The following is a 12156-nucleotide window of genomic DNA, read 5'->3' on the forward strand; positions in this document are numbered from 1 at the left end:
ACTAAATAAGCATATATAAAAGTTTAAGTAAAATAAAGAAAAGATTAAACAGGCGCTTTAAATATTAGCCAAATGACATGACATGGTGTAAATTATATTTTTCTCACCCCTCGTATCAAATCACGCAAAACCCAAATACGCCGTTGACACGTGTACCACTAGCAACAACCTCAGCGCATGCACTGATAATGCGAATCTAAAAAGAACAAAAGCAGCTCACTGTACTCAGTCACGGGACATCTCCTCGGTAATCGAGAAAATCTTGTACGCTTGCTTCCTCCGTTCTTCTTTCTCTCTCTCCCACTACCGAGAAAACTAAGTAAAGAAAATGATCTAAGAGAAAGAACGAGAGGAGACATTAATTCAACACAATGGAGAATCCCACCAAGCGTCCACCTGCGCGCTTCTTTCACCTTCTATTGCTCGTCGCCTTCTCCTGGCCGTCGGCCCAAGCCGTCGGCCCGATTAAAACGGTGGTCGTCCTCGTCATGGAGAACCGCTCCTTCGACCACATGCTCGGCTGGATGAAACGCCTCAACCCAGAGATCAACGGCGTCACCGGCACCGAGTCCAACCCGATCTCCACCACCGACCCGGACTCCGACCGGGTCTACTTCCGCGACGGGGCACACTTCGTGGACCCGGATCCGGGCCACTCGTTCCAGGAGATCCGAGAACAGATCTTTGGGTCCAATGACACGTCGGCGTCGACGGCCCCCATGAACGGGTTCGTGCAGCAGGCGAGATCCATCTCGCCCAATATGACGGAGGCCGTTATGAACGGGTTTAGACCGGAGATGGTGCCGGTCTACCGGGAATTGGTTCGGGAGTTCGCGGTTTTCGACCGGTGGTTCGCGTCGGTGCCGACGTCGACGCAGCCGAACCGGATGTTCGTCCACTCAGCTACCTCACACGGCGCTACCAGCAACAACCCCAGGCATGTGAACGAGCACTAACTCTAATATTTCTTTTAATTTATTAATTAGAGAATGGATAATAATATATATTGACGTCCACTATGGCTGATGTCGGTGGACGGAGATTTAGAAATTAAAAAAAAAATTAATACGACATATAAGATGAGAAAATAAACATTAAAAGAAAGTTGTTAGTCTTAGGGTGTGGGTTATTTAACGCGAGATAAAAGTGCGTCAAGTGTGCAAAAGGATAATGTCAACATCTGACACCAACTCAGACCCTAGCGTGGGAATAATTCGAATCTTGAGTGTCTTTTTAGATTTTTTTTCCATCCCACATTTTGTCTGTTATATTTGCGGATCAACTTTTACTTTTCGTTTGCATGCATTTTTACATAAAGCCATTACATTTCCTTTAGATGGGAAATTTGCAAAGGTGGAATGATGGAGAAAGTGAACGGTATTTTAGTACATAAATATATAGAATTTAGTAAGGATAGTTGCTACGAAGTAGCCTGAAGGTGTCCTTTTTTTGCACTAAAAGGGCAGGGGAGTCATAAAAAAAATCGGCAGGTTCTTGGTAATCTAGTTGATTCTTAGGAGATCTTCGTGTGCTTAATTCAAATGGTTTATTTTCTTGTGCCAATAGAAATATTGGTCATGCCAACATAAATCCGCTTCAATTATTTTACTCTCTTTTACCTCATTTTGTTTTCTATCCGAATTAACTGCCAATGCTTAGTACTTCTGAAAATGACAGGTAAGTTATATTCCCATGCTTTATTAATTTTTATGGATTAAATTACCCTTCTATTATTCTAATTAAGGAATCAACTGATACCCACCTCTAAGTAAGTGTTGATCAAGGGTATTCTTCTCAACTTTCCTATGGCTTGAAGTATCTTTCTTTCTTAATGAGAGCTTTGCTAGAGGCAGGGAACAGGAAAAAGGAAGTGGGGGAATGATATCAAACTAAACGATTGATTGCTAACCTAACACGCAACTTAGAATAAGTGGGCGAAAAAGAAGTAGGTAGAGAGTAGAAGCAAAGAGCATGCGATGTATTTTTCATGTTAAGAACTCATTGGTGATTAAACTACGAACTCAGTAATTGAGTTCTACCACGGCAAATTTTCTCTAGAAGAGGCTGCATTAAGCCTTGAGAGAGAGAGGTCAAACCATTCAATAAGTTTTTTTAATTCTAAGGCACTCTGTGATATACCTCTCAAAGGAAGAAGTTTCACATGGAGCAATAAGCAGTCTACTCCTACCTTCTCTAGATCTGAATATTGGGTAGATTCCTCCTGATGTCTCTTAACTGATAATGATATTTTCTTGATGCAATCGTTCAACCTCTACCTTCTTTAGATTCTGACCATGCTCCTTTATTCTTTGATTTCTGCACAGTAAACAAGCCAGTTAAGATGTTCGGATTTGAGAATGTATGGACACGAACAGATAGTTTTTGATAAATTGATAGAAGATTGGTAAAAGAAAACCATTTGTATGAAATAACAGGAATAAATGGAATATTATTACAATGATCAAAGGGGACGATAAAATCATAACGTATCAACAGGGAACTAAAATTTGTTTTACAATATATTTCAAGCATCCATATCTTCAAGATCATTATCTCTGGACGATAAATTGTAGCGCAGACTTCAGTGGAAGTAGAAAACTTATCTATAGGAGGGCACTGCGCACCACATTGGCGGATTCAGTCTCATCTGTCATTTATCAGTATTTTTTTTAGCTTTTTTGGATACTAAAGAAAACACTCAAGCTGATTGACACATTAAGAAGATTTTTCCTATGGAAGGGGAAGAGCAAACATTTTAGGATTTTATTGTTTAGCTTACTGTTGGCTAATATGCAAATAGAAAACGCAAGGAGAATTAGGTGTTCAGAATTTATGAGATCATAATTGTGCTCTCTTAGGAAAAATGGTGGTGGAAATTAATTCCTATCGTCTTCTTTCACTGCTTTACGGAAATCTTTTTATTCACTACTCCTTATACTACAGAACTCAGGATCCACAGAGAGTACTCACAAAAATTTAAATGTTCTTATTTTTGGCAAAGTGATAATGCGAAGCGGCTTCCATAAATGTCTCGTTTAATAAAGTAGTTCACTATTTTTGCATCCTTAGCAATGGTTTGAGCTTGAGCGACAGAAAATATGTGCAATGCTAATAACTTCTTCATACTTTCTAGTTTGAGTTACATCTACCTTCATATTGCTCACATCTTTTTCATTTGTACATAAAGGTCATCTTCTAATGATGATATGAATGCTTTGAAAAAAGAAAAAAGAAAAATGATAATATGAACGTTGCAACAACAATAAAGCAGGATGCTAGCGAAGGGCTATCCCCAGAGGACGATATTTGAGAACATTCATGATGCAGGACTCTCTTTTGGCATCTATTACCAGGACGTTCCGGCGGTGCTATTCTATCGCAACCTTCGCAAGCTCAAATTCGTCTCCAAGTTTCACTCCTACGCCCATAAGTTCAAGGATCACGCAAATAATGGCGGTCTTCCCAACTATGCTGTCATCGAGCAGCATTACATGGATGCCAAGGATCACCCTGCCAATGATGATCATCCATCCCATGATGTCTATCAAGGACAATTATTTGTCAAGGAGGTTTACGAGACCCTCCGATCCAGTCCTCAATGGAATGAGACTTTATTAATTATCACATATGATGAACATGGTGGGTTCTATGATCATGTTCCTCCACCAGTTAGTGGTGTTCCCAGCCCTGATGGGATTGTTGGCCCAGATCCTTACTTCTTCGCATTTAACCGCCTGGGAGTGAGAGTTCCTGCGATCATGGTTTCTCCCTGGATTGAAAAGGGTACTGGTGAGTATGCTGGATCTAATGTTCTAACTACAAGTTTTACAGAAAACATGTGGTTGAATAATTTTCTTGTCATATAATTTGTTGCAGTTGTTCATGCTCCAAATGGTGTCCCATTTCCAACCTCCGAATACGAGCATTCATCTATTCCTGCAACTGTTAGGAAACTTTTTGATCTACAGTCATCATACCTGACTAAGAGAGATGAATGGGCAGGAACGTTTGAAGGCATTTTGCAAGCTCGAACTGAACCGAGGACTGATTGCCCAGGTGAAGACTTCTGTGCATATTAACTTTTTCCGGACTGCTATCAAATATATTAGAGATTATATCACAAAGTACATACTAGACTACATATCAAACAAGTTCTTATGAAGTAGGATGGAACTATATGTTTATGGCTATACGGTCTCAAGATTCATATTCCCTAAGCCTTATGTGTTTCCTCATCAGTTCTAGAATTGATTAGCATAATTCCTTAAGTGACAAACTAGTGTTAAAATTTAAATGGTTATGGCTATATGGTCTCAATATATAATTCCCATAGAAACCTGCCGATACTTTCATACACTAGCCTTATATATCTAGTAGTCTATTTCATTGCACAGGCATAATAGCATAAGCTCCATCTATAAATTTCAACCTAAGTTGTATTAAGTACCTTTACTCACAGACTTGGATTAATTTCCCTCCATCTGTAATCAACCTATGGTCATCCACCAATTCACAAAACAATGCCGATAAGATCATCTTCAACATATCAATGCCATCTTAATTAGATTAACTCTCTTATGTATGTCCTTGTCATCAACAGTGCAACTTCCTACACCTACAAAGATCAGGAATGGAGAAGCCAATGAGGAAGCCAAGTTGAGTGAGTTTCAACAGGAGCTCATGCAGCTGTCCTCTGTACTGAATGGAGATCATCTCCTCACCAACTTTCAAGATAAAATCTTGAAGCAGATGAATGTCAGAGAAGGCATAACATACATGGAGAGTGCAGTCAAGCGCTTCTTCGAAGCTGGAAGGTCTGCAAAGAGAATGGGTGTCTACGAAGAGCAGATCGTGAAGATGAGACCATCTCTCACAACACGAACCTCAGCGCCTGATGCACATCCTTAGTAATGTATAAAGGGGCTAAAACGATATTCAATGACAACCTCCAGTCATGCATAAAGGGGCTAATCTAAAGATTTATACTATAATAGAGAATTACACATTAGATCCATGGAGTGTGTAAACCAAAGATTATCCGCTCTGTATTTCTCACCTATACTATGCTGTCATAGTGTCAGTTGTATGTGATTAAAGTAAGTTTTCTTTCTAATTTTGTAGTATAACTCAAGTCTTTACATTTCTTACGACTTATATGGCATTCTGTAGTCAATGGCAGTTATAAAAGCGTCACCGTGGAATAAGAACTATTATGCGACGCAAAATTTGGATATAGTTTTCAACTGCGGCAAGTTAGAAATTATGCGAGAGAGATAAGAATTGGAAATAGAAATTCCAAGTCAAAGCTAAAAATCATTAAAACAAATCTAAATTAGTTTAGAGAAATGGAATCCTCCTATATGTCTAAAAAATTGAATAAGAATTGAGTTTTGAAAATTGAAACTAATTAGCAAATCCAAATCCTACTATAATAATGAACGTCAAACATAAGTTGATACGTGGAAATCTAAGTAAGAATAGAAAATGAAAAGTTGAATACATATAAGAAAAATAAAGATGGCTAATACACATGCAAGAAAGGAATATAAGAAAAATAAAGATGGCTAATACACATGCAAGAAAGGAAAATATGATAGATTTGCCGAAACCCAATCAATCTTATTTTCATGAAATAATAGAAATAAAATTTGCTTACAATATAATTCTATAATAGGTATGTGAAGTTTCTATTTTTATTCTTTGTGTGTTATCCAAACGCTATAAATTTCGTCTAAACATCACTTATGTTTTCTTCTATGAAATATTCGAACCATTTGAAACTTGAAATCCGAAATTTAATTCTTTTTTTCTTCATCTTCTGAATTAATTTCTTTACACAATCTGATCTTATAAAAGCTACATGATATGATTATGCACGTGAATCTAATTTATACATTTCAACGAATGTAATTTTATCTATGAAGTTACTATTATAGAAATATTGCTCTTACAATCTCTTACATTGAACATTTTATAATAAAACATAATTCCTAAATAATCTATTAGGATTTATAAAATTTTCAAGGTCAAGATGCCTTTAGATTTTAACAATAAATTCTTACAAAAATCTCGAACACTAAAATAGCCTTGTGAAACAGTGTGTTATAAAAGAAATTGACTCGATACAAAACTTTTAAATATAATTCTAAATAAATTTTGACATGTCAATGAACAGAAGTAAGACTAAGTAAAAAATATAGAATAATATCCTAATACAAGTCTAAATTTTGTTAGGTTTTTATTTGTTGGCAATTGTGTACAAAATATTCTAAGTGTATTTTTTCATGTATATGAGTTTTACACAAGTCTAGAATATCTCTAGTTTGAAGAATTGCAAGATTATTGGAGAAAAACCGTTGAGTTCACACTGCGTTCACAAACGCGTTCGAACGCGGAATCTGCGTTCACACAGACAAAGAGCCGCATTCACAAACGCGTTCGAATGCGGGTACTGTGTTCACACAGACAGAGAGTTGGGTTCACAAACGCGTTCGAGCACGGGTATTGCGTTCACACAGACCGAGAGCTGCGTTCACAAAGACGTTCGAACGCAACTTGAAGAATTCAAGATGTCGCGTTCGAATGCACTCGAGCCCGTTCGAACGCACCTAAGATCAAGTCATGCCGTTCGAATGCACCCGAGCCGCGTTCGAACGCACCAATGAAGTTTGATAAAATTAGACTTTCGTGAGTACAGATAAGACTTGGATTTGGCTCTATCTTGGAGATCATATATAAGGATTGTGATGCCCTATCTCTAGGGTGGTTGAAGAAGCATTATTGAAGGAGATCTCTTGAGGCTACATTGGTTCTTCAACTAACAAGATTCCATTCATCTACAAAAGTTAATCTTTCGTCTTAAGGGTTATCTAGACGAAAGATCAATCTCGAGGGTTACTGAGGTTGGACTTCAATCACGAGAAGTAGTGAATCGTTGGTTCTAGCGAGCAAGACTGAGAAGAACAAAGTCGTTTGGATCGATGGGTTGTTTTGTGAGTCAGTCTTGTAACTGCTACTATTCTAGTGATTGGTTTTGATCCGAGTTTGGATATGTGGTTTTTTTTCCCGTTTGGGTTTTCCTACGTTAAAATCTTGGCGTTCATCTCTGCTTTCGTTCCTAATATTTCTACGGACTTTTACTTAGACGAACGAGTGATATCATTGCCTAGTATTTAGATACATACTTGTGTCTAGGGGTTTTTCAAACTTGATTAAACATAACACTCATAGCACTAAGATCATATTCATGGTTATGAGATCAATGGAATTGTTTTGCCTCCTCAAACAACTTTAAAAATTCATAGGGGAATAGAACTCATTCGAACGTGCCGATCGCAATAGAACTCATTCGAACTCATTCAAACTCATTCAAACAACTTTAAAAACCTAATCCTGGTGGAATCCCGCCGATCGCATTCGAACGTGCCCGATCGTGTTCGAACACACAAAAGGCGTTCTCTGTATGTGCTAACGTGATGCAGGCATTCGAATGTGGCGTTCGAATGCACATTTTGTGTTCTCTAGTTTTGCGAACCTGATGCAAGCGTTCGCAAGGGCATTCGAACGCGACCCCTTCCGCATTCGAACATGACCTATAGGAATTTTATTTTAATGCAAATAAACAACTAATGCAATAAGAAAAGACTCTAACAAGATGTATCAGCCCACCATGCTTCCCCCACCTTGCCCTCAAGGTGTAAAGTCGGGAAAACGCTCTGAAATGTCTGTCTCCAACTCCCATGTAGCCTCATCGGATGGTTTGCCAAGCCACTCAACTAAAATCTCCATATCTAATCTGGTACCATGACGTCGTCGGCGCCTAGCAAGTACTTGAATTGGCTCTACGATCTCTGTCTCCTCCAATGGCTCCGGTAGAGCTGATCTAACGACCTCATGATCTCTAATGTGCTTCTCAATAATGAAACATGGAAGACAGGATGCACTCTCGACCCCTCTGGTAGCTCCAAATGATATGCAACCGGACCGATACACTCTAACACCCGAAACGGACCAAAGTAGCGATGTGCTAACTTTTGGTTAGCATCGGACGCAAGATTACCTATCAATATGATTGTACCCTTATAAACACCTAGGTGCCAATGTCGAACTCCTGCTCCCGATGCCTACGATCATAAATTTACTTCATGCGGTTTTGAGCAAGTTTAAGATGGGCACGCAATTTCCTCAATGTAGCGTCTCTATCCATGAAAGCTAAGTCCACCTCCGTCCGATCTGTAGATGCCACTAGATCATAAATGCGTAAACATCTATACACCACCTCAAATGGAGTCATGCCAATGATACTATGGTAGGCGGTGTTGTAAGACCACTTTGCCCATGGTAAGAACTCAAACCATCGTCTCGTCATCTCTCCAACAAAGCACCTCAAGTACTGCTCAATGTCTCGATTGACCACCTCGGTTTGGTCGTCCATCTATGGATGGTAGGCCGAACTGAAATTCAATTGAGTCCCTTGTAATATGAAAAACTCATTCTAAAAGTTGCTCATAAATACACGATCATGATCTGAGAGAATCATGCGTGGCATGCCATGTAACTGAGCAATATCTCTAACAAAAATTTCAGCTACTAACTTGGCTGAAAATGGATATGACAATGCAGAAAAGTGCGCATACTTGCTCAATCTGTCAAGCACCATAAAAATAATGTAATAACCACGTACTAGTGGAAGACCTATGAAATCCATAGAAATGTCTTCCCAAACATGATCCGGTATTGGTAGAGGCTGTAGTAATCCGGTCGGTTTCAATGTGGTTGCCTTAGCCCTTTGATAGACTTCGTAAGCACGGACAAAACTCCTCACATCTCGCCTCAATCCTGGCCACATGTAACTCTGGAATATCCTGTTATAAGTCCTCAAGACGCCCTCATGACCAGCCTATAGATTTTGGTGGAAGTGTTCCAACAATTTCTGCCACAATCCATCATTTGCGGGTACCCGAATGTATCCGCGGTCCAACAGCAAACCGCCTTGATTCTCCAACTTTGAATGACGCTCCGGATCATCCAACATCTCATGCAACAATCTCAAAATATCTGGGTCAGATGTAATGCATACCTCAGCTCGTCAAGGAAGGAAAATATAGGAGAAGAATATGCTACGAGCTCCGCGGTATCGGGTTAGCGCGATAGTGCATCCGCCGCTCTATTTTTCGTTCCCTTCTTGTATTGAATTTCATAATCATACCCCAGCAATTTTGTGACCCATCTCTGTTGTGCCGGTGTGTGTATACGCTATCCCATAAAGTATGGAAGGCTCATTTGATCAGTTCGGATAATGAATCGCCTACCGATCAAATAAGGCCTCCACTTTGTCACCGCATGCATAATTGCCAATATCTCTCTTTCGTAAGTCGATAATTGCTGATATTTTTTTAGATAAAGCCTTACTAAGAAAGGCTATGGGACGTCCTCCTTGCATTAACATAGCTCCTAACGAACTCTTTGTTGAAGTCCGGTTGCGCTAAAATGGGCGCCATTATTACTGCTATTTTTAGTTTTTAAAAAGCTATAGTGGCTTTATCTGTCCATCTAAAAGAGTCCTTCAACAAAAAAGTGAGAGGAGCAGCGAGCTTGCCATACCCGGCGATGAAACAGCGATAATATCCGATCAGCCCCAAAAATCCTTGCAATCCTATGGTGGTAATAGGAATAGGCCAAGCAGTCATGCATGCTACCTTTTGAGGATCAACCGCTACACCTTCCGCTGAGATGATGTAGCCTAAATACTCCACTTATGGTACTCCCCATAGGCACTTGGACTTCTTGATCTTCAGCTGGTTTTGCCTCAACAAATTCAGCACATCTTCCAAATGCCGTCAATGCTCCAATTCAGTCTTGCTATACACCAAAATGTTGTCAAAGAATACCAAAACATACCTCGCAATAGAGGCCGAAATGTTAGGTTTTTATTGTTGGCAATTATTAAACAAAATATTCTAACTGTTTTTATACATGTATATGAGCATTTATACAAGTCTAGAAAATATTTGTTTTGAAGAATTACAAGTTTAATGGAGAAGAGTTGAAAAATTGTATTTTTGGACTTTCGTGAATTCCAGATAAGACTTGGATTTGGCTCTATCTTTGAGATCATATATAAGTATAGTGATGCCCTAACTCTAGGGAGGTTGGTGAAGCAATTTTGAATGAGACTTCTTCAGGCTACATCGTTTCTTCAACCAACAAGGTCCTTCTCATCTACAAAGCTGAATCTTTCATCTTAAGGGCTATCTAGACGAAAGAACAATCTCGAGAGCTACTGAGGTTGGACATCAATCATGAGAAGCAGTGAATCGTGGGTTCTAGCGATCAAGACTGAGAGGAACAAAATCGTTTGGATCGACGAGTTGTTTTGTGAGTCAGTCTTATAACTGTTACTATTCTAGTGATTGGTTTTGATCCGAGTTTGGATCTGTGGTTTTTTCCTGTTTAGGTTTTTCCATGTTAAAATTTTGGCGTTCATCTCTACTTTTATTTTTTAATATTTTTTTGATTTTATTTAAGCAAACGAGTGATATCATTGTCTAAGGTTTAGATACATATGTGTGTCTAGGTGTTTTTTTCAATTGGTATCAGAGCAGGTTCTCTCACCTTTTGAGAGAGATTAGATAGGTATGGATTTTCATAGAGATGGACAATCGTCTATTAGACCTCCTATTCTAGATGGATCAAATTATGGATATTGAAAAGCTAGGATGAAAGCTTACTTGAAGTTTATAGATGAGCGAGTATGGATTGCCGTAGTGAACGGTTGGTGTGCACCAATGTACATGGTGGATGATAAGCTTGCTGAAAAATTGATAGAGTCTTAGGATAGGGCAGATTATGAAAAAGTTGGATGGAATAGCAAGGCAATAAATGCAATTTTTAGTTGTGTTTTCTCGGAAGAATTTAGAAGAATTTCTATTTGTGAGATAGCAAAAAAAGTTTGGACGATCTTAGAAATTACTCACGAAGGAACCATGACTGTAAAAGTTACAGCTATTGAGGAAAGTAAGGATATTGATTCTATGAAGGTTGAACAATTAGTAGGAAATCCACAAACATTTGAGTCCAGCCTTTCAAAACCCAGTAAGTCCAAAATGATGGCCTAATCCACTGTTGAACAAAATTTAAAGAAGTCAGATGATGAAGGTGATTTAGATGTTGATTCTATGAAGGTTGAACAATTAGTAGGAAATCCACAAACATTTGAGTCCAGCCTTTCAAAACCCAGTAAGTCCAAAATGATGGCCCAATCCACTGTTGAACAAAATTTAAAGAAGTCAGATGATGAAGGTAATTTAGATGTTGAGATGTTGGCTATGTTTGTCAAAAAGTTTAATAAATTTTTTTAGAAGCCAAACAAATTGAATGCTGAAAAACTTGAGAAAAACAAAGCCTTTGTGAAAAAGAAGAATGCTGTGGTTTCGAATACTGGGGTGAGCAACAACAATGTGAAATAGAAAAATAAGAATTCTGATAATAAAGTTCGATGTTTTGAATGTTCTAGTTTTGGACACATCGCACAAGAATGCCCTAATCATCTTAAGAGGAAGGGTAAGGCTATGAAAGTCATTTGGGATGACTCAGATGATTCTAATGAAGATTCTGAGAAAGACTAAGAAAACTTTGTAGCTTTCGTCTCCTTTCTTTTTAATACTGACTCTGTTGTTGATTCTGATAGTACAGATGATCGGGATGTGTTAACAGTTGAAGAAGAAGAATCAGAAATACAAAAGGCCTATAATGATTTGTATCTGAAGTCGTTTAAACTCAAGAAGAGCAATCTTAAACTACTTCAATGACTCAAGGTAATCGAACCAGAAAGAAATCAATTTGAGGAGAAGTACAAACTGGAACTTGAACGTGTCAAAAACCTTACTCAACAACTTGACGATACGAAAGATAAGATGAAGGCTGATGAAATTGAACTAGAGCGATTGCAGAATGAAGTGACATTTCTTAAAAGGAAGAATAAACTTGACGAGATTCTAAATGCTCAGATTTCTAGAAAAGACAGGTATGGAGTTGGATACACTGGTAATTCAAATAATAATAAAACTGTCTTTGTCTCTGTAGGTCTATAAAAAGAAGAAAACTTGAGGTCATCAACCGCATTTACAAAGCAATCCTGGATGAATGTCTCTAAAC

The 12156-nt window shown here is 38.5% G+C and overlaps 1 protein-coding gene across 1 annotated transcript; it reads left to right on the forward strand.

Moving 5' to 3' along the window:
• The first annotated feature begins 226 nt into the window (after positions 1-226).
• Positions 227-5113, forward strand: LOC140791007 (non-specific phospholipase C2-like). The gene is made up of 4 exons (XM_073141349.1): positions 227-937; positions 3272-3789; positions 3877-4056; positions 4601-5113. Exons 1-4 carry the CDS (start codon positions 372-374, stop codon positions 4906-4908), a joined length of 1572 nt encoding a protein of 523 aa, XP_072997450.1. The 5' UTR covers positions 227-371; the 3' UTR covers positions 4909-5113.
• Positions 5114-12156: the final 7043 nt, after the last annotated feature.

This window comes from Typha latifolia, chromosome 6 (genome assembly GCF_019914945.1).
Source record: "Typha latifolia isolate L0001 chromosome 6, TyphaL0001v2, whole genome shotgun sequence".
In the NCBI taxonomy this organism is placed as follows: domain Eukaryota; kingdom Viridiplantae; phylum Streptophyta; class Magnoliopsida; order Poales; family Typhaceae; genus Typha; species Typha latifolia.